At 48.6% G+C, this 24,728-nt stretch overlaps 1 protein-coding gene across 1 annotated transcript in view; it reads right to left on the reverse strand.

Annotated features, from left to right (window-relative positions):
- CFAP54 (cilia and flagella associated protein 54) overlaps positions 1 to 24,728 on the reverse strand; it is a 1,075,777-nt gene that overhangs the window by 580,252 nt on the left and 470,797 nt on the right. The window contains exon 26 of the mRNA XM_069229529.1: positions 22,710 to 22,865. Coding sequence (XP_069085630.1) covers positions 22,710 to 22,865 — 156 coding nt within the window. The remainder of the gene's footprint in view (positions 1 to 22,709; positions 22,866 to 24,728) is intronic.

Below are 24,728 nucleotides of genomic sequence, written 5' to 3' on the forward strand. Positions count from 1 at the left end.
GGTGGGAACAGATAAGTTACTTACCTTCGGTAACAAATTATCTGCTAGAGACTATCTAGCTGCAGATTCCTTACCTTATTCCTTACCTTAGAATTCTCTGGCGTCAGCTTTGAGTCCGGAATTATTTCTGCTGAGCAGTATCCTGCATGTGCCGTCAGATGGCGTCGTCATCGTTGCTGGAGCCGTCTGTGACGTCACGGTCTTCTATATAGGCACCACCCTGGCACGCGTACATCAGTTCTTTCCCACAACTTCCCATGCCATAAGCACAGAGTCATGGAAGAACTAACTCTCTCTGTTTGGCAGTGCGAAATGACATAACCTGAAAAGGGGTAAAAATCTGAAAATACATGATATATCTGCAGAACGGGAAGGCATGGGTGGGTGTAAGGAATCTGCAGCTAGATAGAGTCTCTACCTGATAATCTGTTACCGAAGGTAAGTAACTTGTCCATCTGATAGAGGCTTCTAGCTGCAGATTCCTTACCTTAAAATAGATACCCAAGCAATAGCTTCCTGGCGGTGGGCTGCGGACATATACTTTATACAAGAAAGTCCCGTAGGACCGAGCGAGCAAAATGCCCATCTCTCCTCACCTGGCTATCAAGGCAGTAGTGCCTTGCAAACGTGTGCAAGGAAGCCCACATTGCCGCCTGGCAGATGTCTAGGACCGGCACACCTTGAGCTAACGCTGTGGCAGCAGCTTTCCCCCTCATAGAGTGAGCTCTCAAGCCCTCAGGAGGCTTCTTCTTAGCCAATGCATAGCAGATTTTAATACAGAGAACAACCCAGCACAAAATGGTTTGTTTCTGAACTGCCAACCCCTTCTTAGCACCAACGTACCCACAAAGAGTTGGGCATCCACCCAGAACTCTTTTGTGCGGTCAAAGTAGAACAACAATGCTCTTTTTGGGTCCAGACGGTGGAGGCGCTCCTCTTCTTTAAAGGGATGCAGTGGAACAAAGAAGGTGTGCAGGGTGATGTTCTGACCCAGATGGAAAAGGGTCACCACTTTGGGGAGGAAAGTGGCAAGAGTTCTGAGGACTACTGTGGCAGTGGGTATAGCGATAGGGATTAATGAGACACTCAGGTGGGTGTTTTATATAAGTGATTTTATTTTAGAATATAGGTATCCTCGTCACAGTCACTGTCTTTTATCTTTATGTCTTGGTGATTTTCTTTGTTTCTTCTTTTCCAGGGTTCCCGGTGGTAGATGTTATTTCTCCCCGAAGATGGTGTCGTCAGGTTGACTGGAAAAGGAACAAAAGGTAGGTAAGGTGTATGCCTGGGTGATGGGTTTATATGATCTTAGTGCTGAGAGGGGGTATAGATAGATAGATAGAGAGAGAGAGAGAGAGAGAGAGAGTGTGTGTGTGTGTGTGTGTGTGTGTGAGGGAGTGGTGGTGGTCTGGGGTACGATTCCACCCCGAGAAAGAGAAAGAAAGGATGGGTTTAGTGATAGGGCCCGTACTGTCACCTCTTTGGTACCTAAATATCCCTTCCCTCCCTCTACTCGCCCTCTCCACCCTCCTCCCTTCCCACTATAGCTCTTATTTTATGTTTTAGGCAGGACCGTACCTGCTGGAGCCACGCCCCTCCAGGGACGTGGCGGAGTTGTTGCTTTTCGGGACTTCCCTGTCCCTCCGTGGGGTCTCCTCCAGAGTTCCTGAGTCCTTCGTCCTGGGGTTCTTCTTCCCCGATGTCCGAATTTCTTTCTCCTGCGTCTACTCCTTTCGCGATCTCCTCCTCTGTCCCGGCGTCTTCTTCCTCCTCGTCCTCCTCTGAGTTCACGACCCGCGTGTCTTGTCCTTCTTCGGATTTCATGGTTTTGGAAACCCGGATATCCGGGTTTCCTGCTTCTGCGATTTCCTCTTTCACGGGACCCCCGGGGCACTTGCCGGACACGGAATCCATGTTGTATGTAGCCGAGATTTCTGACACCCGGCTACATCTCCCTTCCCAAGAACGGGACTGATGTAGTTCCGTGGTCCAGGGATACCGGGAAAGATAGTTCGCAGTCTGTTGGTCATTCCCTGGGATGTGACAAACCTGAAATGAAAAGGGTTGGATTTCCATAAACCACGGTAGGATGTGAGAGTTTGTGTTCTTGTGGGAGGCCAGCCAGGTAAGAGGAGCATGGTAGGTATACAGGATAAAGGGATGACCCAGAAGGTAGTACTGTAGATTCTCAATGGCCCATTTAATGGCTAGACACTCCCTCTCGATTATTGGGTAATGTCGTTCCCGGGATAGCAGCTTTCTACTAATGTACACTTTAGGGTGGTTTTGTCCGTTGTCATCTGCTTGGGATAGTACCGCTCCTAACCCTACATCCGAAGCATCGGTTTGTAGGTAAAAGGGTTTAGTAAAGTCTGGACATCTCAAGACCGGTTCAGTCATGAGACGGGATTTCAAATGGTGGAAACTGGATAGTTGGTCAGAAGTCAAGGCTGATAGTCGGGATGGTTGGCTTTTCTCTAAAAGGTCAGTAAGGGGGGCTGGCAATGTAGAAAAATTGGGTATGAACCATCGGTAATAGCCTATTAAACCTAAAAAGGAACGGAGTTCTTTTTTTCTTGTTGGAACTGGGACCTGCTGGATGGCTTCCACTTTATTTTTCTGAGGTCGCAGTTGTCCCTTCCCTATAAAATACCCAAGGTATGCGATATGGTCATTGGCTAAGTGACACTTGGCCAGGTTAGCAGTAAGGCCCGCCGGACTTAGGACACGGAAAACGCAGTATAGATGGCTGAGATGTTCCTCCCATTTTTCGCTAAAGACCACAATATCATCTAAATAGGTGGCAGCACAATGTTGGAGGGGTCTCAAGAGGTGGTCCATCAACCTCTGGAAGGTAGCAGGAGCACCTTGCAGGCCAAACGGGAGCACTGTGAACTGGTAGAGTCCTGAGGGTGTAGAGAAAGCAGTCTTTTCTCGGTCTGCTGGTGCCAGTGGTATTTGCCAGTATCCCTTGGTTAGGTCAAGGGTTGACATATATCGGGCGTTACCTAATTTTTCGAGTAGATCGTCGAGGGATGGGGTATGTATCAAATTGGGATATGGCATTTAGTCTGCAAAAGTCTATGCAGAAATGGACCGAGCCGTCCGGTTTCGGGACTAATACGATCGGTGAACACCAAGGGCTGAAGGATGGCTCTATAACCTTCATTTGTAGTATGGTTTTTACTTCCTGCTCAATTAGATGTTTTCAGGCCTCTGGGATACAATAGGGTCGGAGGCGTACGGTTTGACCCTCCGGGGTTTTAATATGATGTTGTATTAATGTTGTCTTACCGGGTTTTTGGTAAAGAACCTGGTGTGCTGAGCCAGAAGGCAATTCAGCTGGCTTTTTTGGATCGTGTTTATTTTAGGGTTGATCTGAGGACGCTCCGAGGGCGTCTCGGGGTTAGTAGGACATAACTCAATATCTAGGGCTTTATTGGGGGTTACCATAAAACCCATCGTGACAGGGGGTAAGGGAATAGTGGGTTCTTCCTATTTCTTTAGCAAGTTGATATGATAAATCTGTACTCTTCTTGGAGTTTGAGATACTTCTACAAGATAGGTAACAGGGGAGACGGACTTTACAACTTTATATGGGCCTTGCCATTTGGCTAATAACTTGTGATTGGAACTTGGACGTAATATGAGGACCTTATCATTGGGTTAGAGTTGCCTTGCTTTCGTTCCCTGATCGTAATAATTCTTCTGTTTTCCCTGGACCCTTTCCATGTGTTTGTGAACATCTTCCCAAACCGTCTGCAGTTGGGACTTGAGTTCTTGGATGTACTCTAATAAGGGTTTTTCCCCTTCTTCTTCTTCCCATGTCTCGGCCGCCATATCTAATAAACTACGAGGCTGTCGCCCGAAGACCAACTCAAAAGGACTATGGCCCTCATTATGACCCTGGCGGTGTTGCACCGCCAGGGCCAACGGGGGCGGGAGCACCGCTGACAGGCCGGCGGTGCTCCCTTGGGCATTCTGACCGCGGCGCTTTGGCCGCGGTCAGAAATGGAAAACCGGCGGTCTCCCGCCGGTTTTCCGTTGCCCATTTGAATCCCCCATGGCGGCGCAGCTCGCTGCGCCGCCATGGGGGATTCTGACACCCCCTACCGCCATCCTGTTCCTGGCGGTTCGCCCGCCAGGAACAGGATGGCGGTAGGGGGTGTCGCGGGGCCCCTGGGGGCCCCTGCAGTGCCCATGCCAATGGCATGGGCACTGCAGGGGCCCCCGTAAGAGGGCCCGCTAGTATTTCACTGTCTGCATAGCAGACAGTGAAATACGCGACGGGTGCAGTAGCACCCGTCGCACCTTCCCACTCCGCCGGCTCGATTACGAGCCGGCTTCATGGTGGGAAGGTCGTTTTCCCCTGGGCTGGCGGGCGGCCTTTCGGCGGCCGCCCGCCAGCCCAGGGGAAAAGTCAAAATACCCACTGCGGTCTTGCGACCGCGGTACGGTATTTTGACGGCGGGACTTTGGCGGGCGGCCTCCGCCGCCCGCCAAGGTCCGAATGAGGGCCTATGTTCTGTGGAGGCTTGTTCTGGGGCCTTATTGCATAGAGGACTAGTGGGAGTTTCCTATCCCAGTCTCGTCCTGATTCCGATACAGTTTTTTTCAATAATTATTTTATAGTACGATTGTACCTTTCGACGAGGCCGTCGGTTTGTGGATGGTATATCGACGTTTTCAGTTGTTTGACCCCCAATGTTTTACAGATGTGGGTCATTTACGGCTGACATGAATGGAGTACCCTGATCAGTTAGAATTTCACTAGGAAATCCAACTCTAGAAAAGAAGCCAATCATGGCCTGGGCACACTGCTAAGGGGTATGGCTTCTGGGTATCTGGTGGCGTAATCGACAAGGACTAGTATATGTAGGCATGTCCTTTTGTGGACGGAAGGAGGGGGCCTATCAAGTCCATTCCTACTCTGGAGAAGAGGATATCTATTATAGGCAGAGGTTGTAAGGGTACTTTCCTCTGGGGTCCGGGGCCTACTAGTTAGCATTTAGGACATTGGGTACAAAACAGTTGGATATGGGCATAAACCCCCTGCCAATAAAACCGACGTAACAAATATTCCTTGGTCTTTTCTCTACCGTAATGCCCCCCGGGTTGATTGTGAGCAAGGAGAGTACCTGTGTTCGGTAGGGTTCTGGTACTACTTATTGTCTCTATTCATGATTGTCATATTTGGTGATTCGGTATAGGAGGTTTTTGCATATAAGGAAATAAGGACCCACATCGCCTGTAATTTCCGTCTTGGCTCCTTTCCAGGCATGCTGAAGGGATGGGTCTTCCCGTTGACTGCTATGGAAGGAGGGTAAGGGGGCCAGGGTAGTGTTCAATACTTTCTTTGAGTCCTCTTCCTTCTCCTGGGTCCAGTATAGGTGTTTCTCATGTCTCTTTTCCCGTTTACTAGGTCTATAACGGAGGTGTCCGCTCTCTTTCGGGATGTCCTGAAAGGGAGCCTCTGCCCACCAAGACTCTAATTGGAATCCCACTTTTACTTTCTGTAATAATTCGGGAAAATGTATATAATCCGTACCTAAGATACACTCTTCGACCAGGCGGTCCATGAACCCCATTGGGACCTCGGTCTGCTTCCCTTCCCACTCGAGAAGAACTGAGGTCAGGGGGTATTCCCTCTTGTCTCCATGGATACAGCATATGGAAACCCATTGTTGGGGCCAATGTTCCGGTAGTTCAACCAAACCAGCTCTAAGGACTGACTGACTACATCCTGAGTCTACTAAGGCCTTAATGAATTTACCGTTGACCCTTATCTCCTGCATATATCTAGGGTTATCTTTCCCGGTACATAGGACTCGTCCCCAGGTTATTCCGATCTCCATAGGTTCTGTCTTGTCTTCTTTGCGAAGGCATGCCTGTGCTATGTGACCCCATTCGCCACAGCTGTAGCATTGGGGTTTTTCGCCTATTCTGGGAAACAAGGTGTCTTCCATGACCCTCCGAAAAGGGGGTCGAGCAGTTATTGTTTGAGGTCGATTAGAAGGATTTGTCATTTTGGAGGGTCCATTCTTTAACTCAGTCGATCGATGGTAGGCGCAGGCCAGGTCAATTGCCATGGCGGTGTCGACTTTAGGGTGTTGTCTGATCCAACTACGTGTGAGAGAGGGAAGGGATTCCAAATACTGTTCCAGAAGGATTGCTTTGATGACGTCTTCCCTATCCGTTCCTATGGGGCCTAGCCATTTAAGGCCTAGGTATTTTACCCTATAATAGAATGTCCTGGGGTCTTCGCTAGGGGCCCACTTTATCTTACAGAAATGTAGGCGGTAGTACTCCGTGTTGTGTCCCACACGTTCAAGGATACTCTTCTTGATTTCGGTGTATGGTGTGGTCCCAGCTGGATTGGCGGCCTGATATGCAGTTTGTAATATGCCCGTTAATAAGGGGGCCACATACTGACCCCATCGCTCTTCGGGCCATTGGGCGGAGGAAGCCACCCTTTCAAAGTTTGTAAAGAACGCATCTGGGTCCTCCCCCTCTTGAAATTTGTGGAGAACCGAACTCGGTACGTTTCGGTGAACCTTACTGGCGGCAATAGTGTCCGTTAACCCCTTCTGTGCCCAGGACGTAATGGTTACGTCCTGAGGCACAGTGCTCATGTGCCCAGGACGTAACCATTACGTCCTGGGCACAGAGCCCAAGGCAAGGATGGAAGGGGAAGCCCTTCCCCTTCCACCCCTGACCCCGCCCACCCCCCCTGTGACATCAGCTCGCAATCGCCTCCTCCCATCGCGCTGGAAGCTCAGCTTCCAGCGTGATCGGAAGAGAAATGCAAAAGCATTTCTCTTCCGATCACGTGGAGGAGGCCGAGAGACTTCAAAGGGAAGGAAAGTTATTTCCTTCCCTTTGAAGTCTCTCTTACCGTTTTAGCAGCCGGATTGCAAGCAATCCGGCTGCTAAAACGCCCACTAGACACCAGGGATTTTTTTTTAATGGTATTGGCATGAGGGAACGACCCCTTGGGTAAGGGTCACTCCCAGGGGGGGCATTTTTTTAAGGCCATTTCTGCCCAGATTGGCCTATTTTTATGAGGCCAATCTGCCCCCAAGGGGGACAGAAACCACTAGACACCAGGGAGTTTTTTTTTTTTTTTTGAGAATTTCACGCAAGGGGTGCGACCCCTTGAGCAAGGGTCGCTCCCAGGGGGGGGCATTTTTTTTTAAAGGCATTTTCTGCCCCCCCCCCCGGGGGCAGAAACCTCTAGGCACCAGGGATCATTTTTTTTTTTGTTGAGGTGGGGAGCGACCCCTTAGGCAAGGGTCACTCCCCTAGGGGGCAAATTATATTTAGGCCATTTCTGCCTCCCTGGGGGGCAGATCAGCCTATTTTAATTAGGCCAATCTGCCCCCAAGGGGGGCAGAAACCACTAGGCACCGGGGAGTTTTTTGTTGTTTTACAGATGGGGAGCGTCCCCTTAGGCAAGGGTCGCTCCCCTGGAGGGGCAAATTGTATTTAGGCCATTTCTGCCCCCTTTGGGGGCAGATCGGCCGATTTTAGGTCGAAACCACTAGGCACCGGGGATCTTTTTTTTTGCGCCAACGTCACGCAAGGGGAGCGACCCCGTAGGCAAGGTTCGCTCCCCAGGGGGGTGGGGAGGGCAAATTTATTTAAGCCATTTCTGCCCCCCTGGGGCAGATCAGCCTATTGCTATTAGGCCGATCTGCCCCCGGGGGGGCAGAAACTTCTAGGCGCCGGGGCAATTTTTTGGTGTTTTTTTTTTTGTTTGTTTGTTTTTTTAGAGATGGGGAGCAACCCATTAGGCAAGGGTCGCTCCCCTGGGGGGCCAATTGTATTTAGACCATTTCTGCCCCCCTTGGGGGCAAATCGGCCGATTTTAGGTCAATCTGCCCCCAAGGGGGGCAGAAACAACTAGGCACTGGGGATCTTTTTTTTGCGCCAATGTCACGCAGGGGGAGCGACCCTGTAGGCAAGGGTCGCTCCCCGGAGGGTTGGAGGGGCAAATTTATTTTAGGCCATTTCTGCTCCCCCCTGGGGTCGGCTGAGCTAAAGGCCTAAATCCACAGGTAGGCACTTTGCAAAAAACACCTCTGTTTTCTGTGAAAAAATGTGATGTGTCCACGTTGTGTTTTGGGCCATTTCCTTTCGTGGGCGCTAGGCCTACCCACACAAGTGAGGTACCATTTTTATCGGAAAACTTGGGGGAACGCTGGGTGGAAGGAAATTTGTGGCTCCTCTCAGATTCCAGAACTTTCTGTCACCGAAATGAGAGGAAAAGGTGTTTTTTTGGTCAAATTTTGAGGTTTGCAAAGGATTCTGGGTAACAGAACCTGGTCAGAGCCCCTCAAGTCACCCCATCTTGGATTCCCCTACGTGTCTTGTTTTAAAAAATGCACTGGTTTGCTAGGTTTCCCCAGGTGCCAGCTGAGCTAAAGGTCAAAATCCACCGGTAGGCACTTTGCAAAAAACACCTCTGTTTTCTGTGAAAAAATTTGATGTGTCCACATTGTGTTTTGAGCCATTTCCCTTCGTGGGCGCTAGGCCTACCCACACAAGTGAGGTACCATTTTTATCAGGAGACTTGGGGGAACACAGAATAACAAAACAAGTGTTATTGCCCCTTGTCTTTCTCTACATTTTTTCCTTCCAAATGTAAGGCAGTGTGTAAAAAAGATGTCTATTTGAGAAATGCCCTGTAATTCACATGCTAGTATGGGCACCCCGGAATTCAGAGATGTGCGAATAACCACTGCTTCTCAACACCTTGTGGCCATTTTGGAAATACAAAGGTTTTCTTGATACCTATTTTTCACTTTTTATATTTCAGCAAATTAATTGCTGTATACCCGGTACAGAATAAAAACCCATTGCAAGGTGCAGCTCATTTACTGGCTCTGGGTACCTAGAGTTCTTGATGAACCTACAAGCCCTATATATCCTCGCAACCAGAAGAGTCCAGCTGACGTAACAGTATATTTCTTTCAAACATCTGACATCGCAGGAAAAAGTTACAGAGTAAAACGTGGAGAAAAATGTCTATTTATTTCACCTCAATTTCAATATCTTTTTATTTCAGTGTTATTTTCTGTACGAAACACTTGTAGGATGTACACAAATGACCCCTTGCTGAATTCAGAATTTTGTCTACTTTTCAGAAATGTTTAGCTTTCTAGGATCCAGCATTGGTTTCTTACCCATTTTGGTCACTAACTGGAAGGAGGCTGAAAGCACAAAAAATAGAAAAATGGGGTATGTCCCAGTAAAATGGCAAAATTGTATTGAACAATTGGGTTTTCCAATTCAAGTCTGCCTGTTCCTGAAAGCTGGGAAGATGGTCATCTTGCCACAGCAAACCCTTTGTTGATGCCATTTTCAGGGGGAAAAAACACAAGCTGCCTTCTGCAGCCCTTTTTCCCATTTTGTTGAAAAAAACAAAATTTTCAATGTATTTTGGCTAATTTCTTGGTGTCCTTCAGGAGAACCCACAAAGTCTGGGTACCTCTAGAATACCTAGGATTTTGGAAAAAAAGGACGCATATTTGGCGTGGATAGCTTATGTAAACAAAAAGTTATGAGGGCCTAAGCGTGAACTGCCCCAAATAGCCAAAAAAAAAGGCTCGGCACAGGAGGGGGAAAAGGCCTGGCAGCGAAGGAGTTAACTTTTGTAGGGCTGTCTCGTGCACCAACTGATTATTTGCCATAATGGTGGCCTGGCTTTTTAGTGCACTCTGGAGGGCCTCTCTATCCTCCTTGGCTTCCCTCTGTTGTGCCTCCCATACCATCTGAAGATGGCGTTGGCCTTCAGCGAGTTGTTGTATCATATCCTCTATGGTAGGCTTCACTTCCATGCTGTTCTGGCTGGACTGTCCTTCCGTCCTCTATCGCTATCTCCTATCCCACTTCTGACACCACTGTGGCAGTGGGTATAGCGATAGGGATTAATGAGACACTCAGGTGGGTGTTTTATATAAGTGATTTTATTTTAGAATATAGGTATCCTCGTCACAGTCACTGTCTTTTATCTTTATGTCTTGGTGATTTTCTTTGTTTCTTCTTTTCCAGGGTTCCTGGTGGTAGATGTTATTTCTCCCCGCAGATGGTGTAGTCAGGTTGACTGGAAAAGGAACGAAAGGTAGGTAAGTTGTATGTCTGGGTGATGGGTTTATATGATCTTAGTGCTGGGAGGGGGTATAGATAGATAGATAGATAGATAGAGAAAGAGAGAGAGAGAGAGAGAGAGAGAGAGAGAGAGAGAGAGAGAGAGAGAGAGGGAGAGAGAGAGAGCGCGCGCGAGAGAGAGATAGAGATAGAGAGAGAGAGAGAGAGAGAGAGAGAGAGAGAGAGTGTGTGTGTGTGTGTGTGTGTGTGAGGGAGTGGTGGTGGTCTGGGGTACGATTTCACCCTGTGAAAGAGAAAGAAAGGATGGGTTTAGTGATAGGGCCCGTACCTTCACCTCTGTGGTACAAAAAAAATAAAACGTTCCCACCTCTGTTCTGCCTTAAGTGCCTTGTGGTCCCTTCAAGTCCGTACTTTCTCCCCTAAATATCCCTTCCCTCCCTCTACTCGCCCTCTCCACCCTCCTCCCTTCCCACTAAAGCTCTTATTTTATGTTTTAGGCAGGACCGTACCTGCTGGAGCCACGCCCCTGCAGGGACGTGGCAGAGTTGTTGCTTTTCGGGACTTCCCTGTCCCTCCATGGGGTCTCCTCCAGAGTTCCCGAGTCCTTCGTCCTGGGGTTCTTCTTCCCCGATGTCCGAATTTCTTTCTCCTGCATCTCCTCCTTTCGCGATCTCCTCCTCTGTCCCGGCGTCTTCTTCTTCCTCGTCCTCCTCTGAGTTTGCGACCCGCTCGTCTTGTCCTTCTTCAGTTTTCATGGTTTTGGAAACCCGGATATCCAGGTTTCCTGCTTCCGCGATTTCCTCTCTTATGGGATCCCCGGGGCACTTGCCGGACGGGGAATCTGTGTCGTATGTAGCCGGGTTTTTTGACACCCGGCTACAACTACTTTTTTCAGGATATACCATGAGATACAGCAGTTTTGATGATAAAGCCTGCATATCACTTACTCTCCTGGCAGATGTGATCGCCTCAAAGAAGGCTCTTTTGATAGTGAGCAGCCGGAGAGGACAATTATGTAATAGCTCAAAAGGAGTGCACATAAGAAAAGTGAGACCAAGGTTAAGGTCCCACTGGGGCATAACAAAAGGCGCAGGTGGGAACATATGTAGAAGTCCTTTTAAGAATCTCTGTACAATAGGAGAAAAACAAAGACTGTTGATCAGGCAGTCGAAGAAAAGCCAATAAGGCAGAAAGATAGCCCTTAAGTGCAAGTGTCAGAATGAAAAGAAGAATATTCGAAAGAGAAAGAGAAAGAGGATCAATAGACCACTCCGTACAATATAATTATAAAACGCTTCCAACGACAGGCGTAAACCATCTTGGAAGAGGGACGCCTGACTGCAAGAATGACAGTACAAACTTCGGGAGGGAGGTCATAAACCATCAACTGCCACGCTCAATCGCTACGCATGAAGCCGCAGAGTTGACACGTTCTGGTGCAGACCGTTCCCCTGCTGCTGTGTCAGAAGATCCTCCCCAAGAGGCAACTTGATTGGAGGATTGATGTTTATTTTAAGAAGCTCTGGATACAAGACTAGTCGTGCCCAATCCGGAGCCACTAGGATTACTTGGGCCCGGTCGTTCTTGATTTTCTTTAGAACTCTGGCCGGAAGTGGTATGGGCAGAAAGACATACAGGAGGCCTGAACTACACTCGCGACGAAAAGCTTTGCCTGGAGATGGCCACCTTGGAATCTCCAACACGCAATGCTGCTGACCTTGCGTTCTCTTTGGAGGCGAACATATCTAACCAAGGCACTCCCTACTGCTGAAAGTGTCCTTGCGCCACCTCTGAATGGAGACACCATTCATGACCCGCTAAGCATCGCTGGCTGAGTTTGTCCACTCTGGCATTTAGAGAACCTTCCAGGTGTTGAACCACCAGGGATATGCCCTGGTGTTGCAGCCATGTCCAGAGATGTAGAGTCTCTTGACAAAGGGTCCATGACCCCACACCGCCCTGCTTGTTTCAGAACCACATTGCAGTAGTGTTGTCCTAGAGTTGTCCTTGAACACCTGCATTATCTTCTCTTTCACAACAGGAAGAAATGCCTTTAATGCTAGCCGGATCACCTGAAGCTCCAACAAGTTGATATGAAGTCCGGATTACGCCAGAGACCATAGACCTCTGATCTCTGCCTCTCTCCCAGATGGCTGCTCCATCCCAGAAATTGCGCATCTGCAACTACTGTGAGATCTGTTTGGGGAAGGGAGAGGAGTCTGCATTTGACCCAATCGCAGTTCACTGCAGGTCTTTTGCAGTTCCCTCCGAGATCTGAACCATGACGGTAAGATTTCCCTGATTCGGTGCCCATTGGAGCTTCAGGTGTCACTGCAGAGCCCTCATATTCCATCTGGCATGTTTGACTAATAGGATGCGGTAAGCCATGAGCCCCAACAGCCTCAGAGTCTATCTCACCATTCATTCATTCATTCGCATTTATAAAGCGCGCTACTCACCCGTAAGGGTCTCAAGGCGCTGGGGGGGTGGGCGGGGGTCAGTGCTCAAAGAGCCAGGTCTTGAGCTGCCTCCTGAAGGAGAGGTGGTCAGGTATGGTGCGAAGGTGGCTGGGCAGAGAGTTCCAGGTCTTCGCTGCCAGGAAAGAGAAGGATCTTCCTCCAGCAGTGGCTTTGCAGATGTGGGGTACGGCTGCCAGGGCTTGTCCGGTCGAGCGTAGGGTGCGCGGAGGAGTGTAGGAGGAGATGCGGTGGTTGATGAGTTTTGGTCCGAGATTGTGAAGGGCTTTGTGTGCGTGGGTGAGGAGTCTGAAGGTGATCCTCTTGTTGACTGGGAGCCAGTGAAGTTTCTTCAAGTGTCCGGAGATGTGGTGGTGGCGGGGTATGTTCAGGATGAGTCGTGCGGCAGCGTTCTGGATCCGTTGAAGTTTCCTCTGCAGCTTGATGGTGATGCCGGCGTACAGAGTGTTCCCATAGTCCAAGCGACTGGTGACGAGGGCGTGGGTGACGGTCTTTCTGGTATCGGTGGGGATCCAGCGGAAGATCTTGCGGAGCATGCGGAGGGTGTTGAAGCATGCCGAGGTCACCGAGTTGACCTGTCTAGACATGGAGAGGGATGAGTCCAGGATGAAGCCGAGGTTGCGTGCGTGGTCGGTGGGTTGGGGAGTGCTGCCTAGGGCGGGAGGCCACCAGGAGTCGTCCCAGGTGGTGGGTGTAGGGCCGAGGATGAGAACCTCCATCTTCTCTGTGTTCAGTTTCAGCCTGCTGTCTGTCATCCAGTTTGCTACTTCCTTCATGCCTTCGTGTAGTCTGGTCCTTGCTGAGGTGGGGTTGTTGGTGAGGGATAAGATGAGCTGGGTGTCGTCGGCGTAGGATATGAGGTTGAGTCCGTGTTTTTGTGCGATGTTCGCCAGGGGGGTCATGTAAATGTTGAAGAGGGTGGGGCTGAGGGAGGATCCTTGGGGGACGCCGCAGATGATCTCCGTGGCTGTAGATCTGAAGGGGGGGAGGCGGACTCTCTGAGGTCTTCCGCAGAGGAAGGAGATGATCCATTCCAGGGCCTTGCCTCTGATGCCGGCCTTGCTGAGGCGGTGTATCAGGGTACGGTGGCAGACCGTGTCGAAGGCTGCAGAGAGGTCCAGGAGTATGAGGGCCACGGTTTCTCCCTTGTCGGTCAGGGATCTGATGTCGTCCGTGGCTGCGATGAGGGCGGTTTCGGTGCTGTGGTTAGCTCTGAAGCCGAACTGTGTGGGGTCGAGTGAGTCGTTGGTTTCCAAGGCGGTGGTGAGTTGAGCATTGACGATTTTCTCAATCACTTTGGCGGGGAACGGTAGGAGAGAGATGGGCCGGAAGTTTTTGAGTTCGGTGGGGTCTGCTGTTGGTTTCTTTAAGAGGGCGTTGAGCTCTGCGTGTTTCCAGCTCTCTGGGAAGGTGGCGGAGGTGAGAGATGCGTTGATGACGTCTCGGAGGTGGGGTGCGATGATGTTGTCGGCTTTGTTGTAGATGTGGTGCGGGCAGGGGTCGGATGGAGATCCAGAGTGGATCGAGTTCATGACGCGGGTGGTTTCCTCGGTGGTGGTTGGGTTCCAGGTGAGGATGGTGGTGATGTCGGTGGCGTTCCGGGGGTGGGTTTGTGTTGGTAGTGGTGAAGCTGTTGTATATGTCGGTGATTTTGTGGTGGAAGAAGGCTGCGAGGGAGTCGCAGAGGTCCTGTGAGGGAGGGATGGAGTTGTTTTCTGCGTCTGGGTTGGAGAGCTCTTTGACGATGCCAAAAAGTTCCTTGCTGTTGTGGGCGTTGTTGTCTAGTCTGTTCTGGTAGGCTGATTTTCGTGCGGCGCGGAGGCGTTGGTGGTGTTGGCGGGTGGCGTTCTTGAGGGCTGACATGTTCTCCTCGGTCTGGTTGAGGCGCCAAGTCTTCTCGAGGGTGCGGCATTCTTTTTTGGAGTCCTTGAGGTCGGGGGTGAACCAGAAGTTTTTCTTGTGGTTGTTGGTGTTAGCTTGGGTCTTCAGGGGGGCCAGGAGGTTGGCGCAGTCTGAGATCCAGCTCGTGAGGTTGTTGGCGGCTTCGTTGGGGTTAGTGGTGCTGGTGGATTGGTTCTGGGAGAGGGTCGATGCGAGCTGTTCTGTGGTGATTCGATTCCAGTGTCTTCTTGGTGGTTGCTGGGTGTGGTGGTGCATGGTGGTCTTCTTGAAACTGAAGTGGACACAGCTGTGGTCCGACCAGGTGAGTTCGGTGGTGTGGCTGAAGGAGATGTGTTTGCTGGAGGAGAAGATGGGGTCGAGCGTGTGTCCGGCGTAGTGGGTGGGGGTGTTGACTAGCTGTTTCAGTCCTAGGTTGGCGAGGTTGTCCAGTAAGGGTGTGGTGTTGTTGTCGGTGTGGTTCTCCAGGTGAAAGTTGAGGTCCCCTAGGAGGATGTAGTCGGTGGACGAGAGTGCGTGAGGGTTGATGAAGTCTGCGATGTCTTCGCTGAACTTGGTGCGTGGTCCTGGTGGTCTGTACATGAGGGTGCCTCTGAGGGTGGTCTTGGGGTCGCTGTGGATCACGAAGTGGAGGTGTTCGGCGTTGGGGAGTGAGTCGTCGGTGTGGGTCGAGATACGGGTGGAGCTTTTGTGTGCGATGGCGACGCCTCCTCCGATGCGGTTGGTGCGGTCTTTCCGGATGATTTTGTAGCCGTCGGGGATGGCTATGGCGATGTCGGGTGCCGAGGAGGGGTTCATCCAGGTCTCGGTGAGGAAGGCGATGTCCGGGTTCGTTGAGTTGATGAGGTTCCACAGTTCGATGGCGTGTCTGTGGACGGATCGGGTGTTGACCAGGATGCAGTGGAGATTGCTTCCGGGGGAGTCGTTCTTGACGGGAGCGGTGTGAGTCCGTAGGCAGGTGAAGCGGCAGCTGCTGCAGTTGAAGGGTCCATGGGTTCGTTTCGGGGTGGCGCGGTAGCAGCCCGGCGTGCGGCCGGGGTTGAGGGTGGTGGAGTCGTAGGTCAGTAGGGGGTTGGGGGGGGCAGGGGTGCGGGCGCTGGGCGCGGTCCAGGCGCGGACGGGCGCAGACGGGCTTGCCTTAGGCGCGCCAGAGGCGCGCCCGCTGCGCGCGGTCGCACAGCGGCCGCCATTTAAGGCTAGCTGGGAGGAGGGGTCAGCTGGGAGGCGGGAGGGTAGGGGCCAATGGGATGCGGGCAAAGACGGCGGGAAAAGCGGGAGAGGGAATGAAGCGGCGAGGGCCGCAAAAGGCGGGAAAAAACGAGGAAAAAAGCGATCGAGAAAACGAGGCAGAAAAAAGGCGACGGGCACGGCGAGGGGGGCACACACAGGCAAACAGGGGTACAAAAGGCAAAAAAGGAGAACACTCGCTCAACAGCCAGGGGTAGAGGAGGCAAATAGGAAAAACACTCGCTCAAACAAACAGGGGTACAGAAGGCAAAAAGGAAAACACTCGCACAGACAACAAGGGCACACTCACGCTCAGGGGCAGCAGTAACCAGGGGGGCAGAGGTGGTGCTCGCTGTCGCGGCGCGGGTAGCGACCTACCCGGAGGTCAAGGGTCGCTTACCTGCGTCGCGCAGCGGCCGCCATTTAAGGCTAGCTGGGAGGAGGGGTCAGCTGGGAGGCGGGTGGCGGGAGGGTAGGGGCCAATGGGATGCTGGCAAAAACGGCGGGAAAAGCGGGAGAGGGAATGAAGCGGCGAGGGCAGCAAAAGGCGGGAAAAAACGAGGAAAAAAGCGATCGAGAAAACGAGGCAGAAAAAAGGCGACGGGCACGGCGAGGGGGGCACACACAGGCAAACAGGGGTACAAAAGGCAAAAAAGGAGAACACTCGCTCAACAGCCAGGGGTACAGGAGGCAAATAGGAAAAACACTCGCTCAAACAACCAGGGGTACAGAAGGCAAAAAGGAGGATAGAGGCCGAAACATCGAAATGATAACCTGAATATCCTGGACTCTCTTTTTGGGAGGATAGGCCCGAAAATGCAGTGTCCAGAACAGCGCCGAAGAAAGGGAGCTTCTGAGAGTGAGTCAGGTGTGACTTCGGCACATTTATAGTGAACCCCAGCAAATGCAGGAGGTCTGCCGTAGTCTGAAGGTGGGTGACGAGAGCCTGGGGTGTCGGAGCCTTCAACAGCCAGTCGTCCAGGTAGGGAAGACTGAAATCTCTAACCTGCGCAGATGAGCTGCCACCACTGTCATCACTTTGGTGAACACCGGAGGGGCACTGGTGAGACCGAAGGGGAGCCCAGTAAACTGAAAGTGCTTGTGACCCACCTTGAACTGCAAGTAACACCTGTGGGCGGGCAAGATGGGGATTTGAAAATACGCATCCTGCAAGTCCAATGCTACCATCTATTCTCCTTGGTCTAGGGCAGACAAAATTTAGGAAAATGCCTCTGTTGGCATAGTTACCCCCTAACCTTTTGCCTTTTGTTGATGCTAGTTTTGATTGGAAGTGTGCTGGGACCCTGCTAACCAGGCCCCAGCACCAGTGTTCTTTCCCTAAACTGTACCTTTGTCTCCACAATTGGCACAGCCCTGGCACACAGATAAGTCCCTTGTAAATTGTACCCCTGGTACCAAGGGCCCTGTGACCAGGGAAGGTCTCTAAGGGCTGATGCATGTATTATGCCACCCTGGGGACCCCTCACTCAGCACATGCACACTGCCTCACAGCTTGTGTGTGCTGGTGGGGAGAAAATGACTAAATCAACATGGCACTCTCCTCAGAATGCCATGCCTACAACCCACTGTCTGTGGCATAGGTAAGTCACCCCTCTAGCAGGCCTTACAGCCCTAAGGCAGGGTGCACTGTACCACAGGTGAGGGCATAGTTGCATGAGCACTATGCTCCTACAGTGTTTAAGCCAAATCTTAGACATTGTAAGTGCAGGGTAGCCATAAAGAGTATATGGTCTGGGAGTTTGTCAAATATGAACTCCACAAAAACCATAAAGGCTACACTGAACACTGGGAACTTTGATATCAAACTTCTCCGCACAATAAATCCACACTGATGACAGTGTGGGATTTATTGAGAAATGCACACAGAGAGCATCTTAGAGATGCCACCTGTATACCAGTCCAACTACTAGTGCTAGGCTGACCAGTTTCTGCCAGCCTGCCACATCCAGACGGGTATCTGGCCACATGGGGTGAGTGCCTTTGTCACTCTGTGGCCAGGAACAAAGCCTGTACTGGGTGGAGGTGCTTCACATCTCCCTAAGCAGGAACTGTAACACCTGGCGGTGAGCCTCAAAGGCTCATGCCTGGTGTTACAGAGCCCCAGGGCACTCCAGCTAGTGGAGATGCCTGCCCCCCCGGACAAGGCCCCCACTTTTGGTGGCAAGTCCGGAGAAGATAAAGAGAAAAACAAGGAGGAGTCACCCTCCAGCCAGGACAGCCCCTAAGGTGTGCTGAGCTGAGGTTACCCCTGCCTTAGGAAATCCTCCGTCTTGTTTTGGAGGATTCCCCCAAATAGGAATAGGGATGTGCCCCACTCCCCAAAGGAAGGAGGCACAAGGAGGGTGTAGCCAAACTCAGGGACAGTAGCCATTGGCTACTGCCCTCCAGCCCTAACAGGGGTGACGCTGAACCCAGGAAATCAGATTCCTGATGACCTACAACAACAAGAAGGACTGCTGACCTGAAAGCCCCACAGAGACGACGGCGACAACAACTGACTTGGTCCCAGACCTACCAGCCTGTCTCCAGACTCAAAGAACCTGCACAGCGACGCATACAGTGGGACTAGCAACCTATGAGGACTCAGAGGACTGACCTCCACCCAAAGGACCAACAAACTCCAGTGGACAGCGGCTCTGTCCAAGAAACCAAGAAACAACCATCTTTAAAGGGACTGGGCCGACAGGCATGGCAAAGTTGAAGTCCGCTTGGACAACTTCTTTTTGTGCCTCTTACCTGAATGCCCGATTATCTTGAATTGTAGGAAGATGACTTAAGGCTCCTGGAGCAGTGTTTTGTGATCTCCTCCTACAGCGGGACCATGATCTCCTCGGAGTCGCGCCGACCGAAGATGGCTGCAGGGCAGCTAGAAGTTTGAGAGATCTCTTTCTCAAGGCCTTCGTAGCCATGGCCTGACAGTCGGAGCACGACTTCACATCATGGTCCTTCCCGAGGCACCAGAGACAAATGTGGTGTGGATCAGTGACCGACATGGCGCGATGACATGCACCACACGGTTTGAATCCAGTCTTCCTCAAAGTCATTCGCACAGGCAATCGAAAAAGTTTTCGGTGAATGTTGAAAAAAGGGTAGCTCTATGCAGACCTGCGTTTAACCTGCGCGGAAGGAAAATAACTGACACATGCATGCCAGGGTGGTGCCTATATAGAAGACTGTGATGTCACAGATGGCTCCAACAACGCTGACAACAAGACGTGGAGCCGGACAACACCCACGGATCTGAACAACGCCACCCGAAGGCGCGAAGGGTACTGCTCAGCAGAAAAAAATCCAGATTCAAAGCTGATGCCAGGGAATTCTAAGGTAAGGAATAAGGTAAGGAATCTGCAGCTAGAAGCCTCTATCAGATAATGCCAGCAATGCCATATGGTGAAGAACAATGCAACCTACCAGCAAGCACAAGGGGTTTTGCTAAAAAAATCTGCAGATCCAGTTTGATGCCTAGGAATATTCTAAAGTAAGGAGTCTGCAGCTAGAAGTATCTATCAGATGTATTATTCTCTTTAATACCTGTACTCGACACCAATATTTAAGTTTACCAACATACCCATATTTTAGTCAACATCTGCGTTCACAGCAAGCTTTGTAATAGACCTAAACAATATCTGGATCTGCCCACTCTTGGAGAAATCCGAGTAAAATACATCCTGAACCCTTCAGTTAATTGCTTCTTGATATGGCTGACTCTAAACTGAAAACACCCTCTCAAATGCTAGTGCTCCTGGAATTCAAAATAGCAGTTGTTCTTAGTTATTTAACTCCAATACCTGCTCTCAAGTCAAATTCATTGAAGAAGAGCAAATGGATTACAAAACACCTGTCACCTGGATGGGTGCTTAAAGATGCTGGAAGAGGTCTCACCTACGATCTGACCACATTGCCTTTCATATGCACTATAGAGGCTACAAATTAGCATGTGCCAGAACAAAAAGTAATACTTCAAGGCCTGCATTACCAAGGATGTGAATTGTATCAAAGAATTGTTCCACATCTACAAGATGGTGATCCCTGATCCAGTATCTAGCATCACAGTTCCATCAAAAGATCTCTGTGATAATCTATTATCACCTCTGCATACCAAAAGTAACACTATCAAATTGAATCTTTCCACAATAGCGCCATAGAAAATATATTTTTTCTTACCCTGTCATATCAATCAGAAATCAGCCAAATCACAGAACATCTGTAAAAAAGTTATCAACCTGGCTTTCATAGCACTTGCTACAGTCATCATTATTTAATCAACACTTCTGTCTCTGCTGGAGTTATCTCTTAAGCAGCAAAGCATGCTATCATTACCCAAACCTAAGCAATCCCCTGCCTATCCTAACACTTTTTACAGCATTCACCCACCAAGAGACCTCACAGCTTGAATCTAATGGCCTTGCTTAGTGACTTGCATTGAGTCAGTGCTTCTAAACCACCTCCGACCAGTGCACACATTGTGTCTTGATTCCATTACAATTATGTGTTGTATGTATTACCATCAAACATCAGGTAATGATTGATAGATAGACATCAGGAGGTATCAATAAAACACCATTGGCTTTTGTCCTAACTTCTGGAAAACTGAATCCACCAAGTTACCCTGGGTCCATTCCGTTCCAGAACCATCAATATCCACAGGGTTATTTCAAGAATCAGCTGTTACCAATCTTTTTCAACATTTACAGGCACCCACTCGCTATTCTCATCCTGGGCACCAATAAGATTGACTACCACAATGTAGGTAGATGATACAGTTCAACCTCAGGCTAAAAGATGAGATACAGAATCATTCAATCATATTCAAAAGCCTAATTCATATTCAACACTAGATACTAACAATCTTGCTCTGTTGGACTTGTCTAAAATAGAAATCATGCTTGTGGGCCCTGCAAATCTTGCCCCTTCTTCCAATGTCTTGGGGGGAAGACACTTGCCCTCCTCAACTTTCTATTGAGAAAGTCTATTAACCAGATGTGCTGTTTGACAGTAAACCCCCCATCTCCTTCTAGAAAATACCATAGTCTTTGCTGTGGCGATAGTCTGTTTGGATTTTCACAATACCATATGCATAGAACTGATTACTTCGAGACCCCCAAAGTGTCCAGAATTATGTTTTTGTTTGACTCGAAATGCCATGACCATATCAAGCATGTTGACGTCCATCTACAGGCTGACATTTAAAAAACGTCAAACTTTCTGCCTTGTCAACAGACCTTTACAAGCCTGCTCACCGGATTACATTGCTAAATTGTTTCTACCTTACATTCCACCCAGCAGGCTATGGTCTTCTACACGAAATCTTCAAATAATATTGCAGGTAAAATACAGGAAACTCAGATGCATATCTCTCAAGCTACCTCTCTCCCACCCCTCCCCCCAACCGCCACCTCATAGATGACATTATGACTCAGTATTATTTTCTCAAATTCAGAAGATTGACAAAAATAAAACCTTTCTTCAACCTGGCGACTGCAGCAGTGTAAACTGAGAGAATGAGTGTTCAAGAACAGAGGCTTGGAATACCCCACTGACTGCGAGACGAAAGTCACAACTTGTCCCACCAAAAATCCCAAGTTAGTCTCACTTGAAAAACATGAGGAGAAACAAGAAAGTGTACTGTCACAAACCTCAAAGAGCAGCATGCACAGAAGAGACGATAAAGCAATCAAATGTGTGGAAAGGAGCATTCAGGTCTAAAATAAGAGAGGCTTGTGTAGCAAGACAAACAGAGGAAAGAGACTGAGAGATTTAATAACAGAAACAACTGCATTTTCAGTGGAATGAGGAAAATGAAAGCCAGACGGAAGCAGGAATAGAAGACATTTGGCGCAAACGTAAGAAAACAGCTGATTATAAACAAGAAATTCAAAGTGTTATGAGAGATTAGGGAATAGTAAAACAGAACAAGACTGGAGAGCAATGATGGGTAGAGAGATTTATATTTGAGGAAAAGGAAAAATAGTTGCATGTTTAAATGAAACTAGAAAGACTCCAAAAGAACCGTCTAAGGAGTCAGGCAAGATATTAGGCAAGCACCAATAAGGCAGCCATACTATGTCTCAAATTAACCAATGAAGCTCATACAAACACTGCCTTCAACGATCTATATGGAGTAAATGTAAAATTCCCTGCGCCAAGAATACTATTTTCATTAGCATCTGCTCATATTATCTTGCAGAATGTGGCCCCATCCTATGTCGCAGAACCTCATAATGGCACGCCCAAACAATCTGTCAATTATTGTTCAAGCTGTATTACAATGTAGTGGGCTCCTCAATGGTACAAAGAGGCCAGTTTGGCAAACTATATTTCTAGCACAAGCAACACGATTTTAGAGCCAATGCTCAAACTGACAGAGGTGTGCAGATTAACAGCCTCAAAAGCCCTCCTTCAGATAATTTGGTTTTCAGAAGCATGAAGAGGAAATCCCAAGGAGTGTTGCAATACTTTGCTAGGTACGAAAAATATCTTAAGGTAAAAATAGAAAAACAATATCAAATGAAAACAAAAATCGGATTGCTACCTTTGGAATAACTCCCAAGCAGAGTGATCAACGTGTTTCTGACTGCAAAACAGAGAAATATGTAAGGGAAGAAAAGACAAGTGGACATGTTGACGTGGATGCACAATTGCACAGGGCATGGGGACACATCACACATCATAAGGGCACATTTTGTGCTGTCCCACAAAAACAAGAGCAATGTTAGAGGACCCTTTGTGTAGCAATTGAAGTTTCATTTAACAAGAAAGCGAATCTGCAGGAAGTTATGAACAAACTAATGAACAAAGAAAAAAAAAACTAATTGGAACTTGTATTGCCGCGCCAGATCTTGTTTAAAAATTAAAATTCTCATGTAAGAACTTTGCATGTGCGCAATATGGACTGCAGCTAAAAGATAGGAAAAGGAAGCTACAAGGCAAATCAATTAATATTTTCTACAGAAAACTTTCAAGTCCTGAATTTACCTGCATTGCTGATTTTGAAGGAATTCTGTGGTATATTATGGGAACAAGGAGGCCATAAATTTGAACAACAGCTTGTAAAGCATGATTAAAATCATTAAGCCAGTTGCAAAGATCAAGGGCAATCAGCAGTTTCCCGCATTCCTTTATTCTTTTTACCTGAAGATAAAATAACGCATTTTACATTAGAAGACAGAGCACTGGTAAATTATTAATCTTGCAAACAGGTAAAGCAGACATCATCCAGTTGACTTAATTGTGGACTATCTAGTCATGACTCCGACTAAACATATACAAGGCACTTTCTAACTATAACCTTTGCATTTGATAGTGAGTAGTGTAAGCATGACACTCCTTTCGTTTACTTTCAGGTGACTCGCCCAGTTTAAGAGTGCATGCAGGCTAAGGTATACAGGCAAAAATACATTAGTAGGTGTCTTGTAGAAATAAGCAATGCTTTATTAAGTATCATAGATTTCTATTAAGCATACATTAGCTGTGGGGTGCGGTAGGGGTGGGTAAAATGTTTGTTATGCTGGGTAAGCTGTTATATTTCAGTAATCTGACATTACTATTCTTACACAAAATGACCGAAATTATGCTTTTACGACCGTTTCGTGCAACAGACATTTTGGGCAAAAACTAAACTGAGGAAGAATGGGACAAGGAATGAAGAGATTGCAAACAGTTGCTGGAGGCTGCGGTCTGCATTCTATTGCATTTCATTTTGCACTAAGAAAATAGCACTAAATGCTGCACTATGCTTCTCATGTAATATTCCACACATTTTGCATAGTGAAGAAGGGAAATTATGCAATTTTCGCACACCCCCTATTTTATTAAAACACTCGAAAAAGATGACATGCAATTTATACATTTGCATGGTTAAAAATTACATATGTTAGGATAATCCATAAATTTATCAATAATTTGTACATGCAAACAAGTGTATACATTGTTGATGTACTCTACTGAGTCCTCATTCTGCTTGTATGTAATCTTCCTATGGCTTCCAATGTGCATGGTTTGAAAGCTGTGACGTTTTATACAATCTTTTCATTGCCTTTTTCCTTAAATATTCTACTTTCATTGTTTCTCCTTTTGGCCACACCCTGCATTAAACTCAAATATTAGGACATTATTTTCACAGTTTCTGCATGTAGGAAGCTGACTCTCCATATAGTGCAGTAAAATGAAGTACACTGTGCAGAGAGTCCAGTGGATCTCAAATTGGTATTGCAGAGGCAAAAGTAGATATGACTAATGCTCTATTTGTGGTAGTGTGGGCGAGCAGCTGGGCTTATCAAAGGGTACTTCTAAGCATTTGTACTCACAGAGGCAAAAAATGAGACACACACTCAAATAATACATCAGAGACCAATTTCGAACAATAACAATTCTTTTTATATACATTTCAAACCCAAGAACTTCGTAATAGGGTAAGAATACCTTTAAGCATAAATACTTTGCAGTTTCAGAAATAGAGATTGCCCTTTTCAGAGTTGTCTCAATGCTATCCAATGAAGGAAAACAATGTTCAGCAAACAGGGCGTAACAATTACTTACAAAGCCAATCTCAGGGAGTTAATGTAAGTATTGGGCTCTGATCAAGACCACACCAACAGGTCACACCGGGCTACACTAGGGTGGCACAGAGTTATAGTAAGGTGTCCAGTGCCCAATGGTTTCCTATGGGAGTTTGGTCCTCGTGAAGACAGGCTGCAGACTCCGGCTACGAAGCGAGTCAGAGATAACAAGCAGGTAGGTAGTAGACTTGGGGTTCTCGGGGACACAGGTGCACCTTTTGTCCTCTTCTCCTGTGCCAAGGGGTGAAGGATGCAGGGGTGTCCTTAGGCATCAGGTTTTCAATGTCGGGACCACTCACGGTCAGGGGGTCCTGTGTGTTGAGACTGCAGGTGTTGTTGGAGGGTCCGGTAGGGGTGGACCCAGGGTGGGCTCGAGCTCTTGAAAGCCGGGGGACATCATTGGCATAGGTGACCCACGTCAGCTTGGGTCAAGGGT

The sequence above is a fragment of the Pleurodeles waltl genome, chromosome 4_1, assembly GCF_031143425.1.
Source record: "Pleurodeles waltl isolate 20211129_DDA chromosome 4_1, aPleWal1.hap1.20221129, whole genome shotgun sequence".
In the NCBI taxonomy this organism is placed as follows: domain Eukaryota; kingdom Metazoa; phylum Chordata; class Amphibia; order Caudata; family Salamandridae; genus Pleurodeles; species Pleurodeles waltl.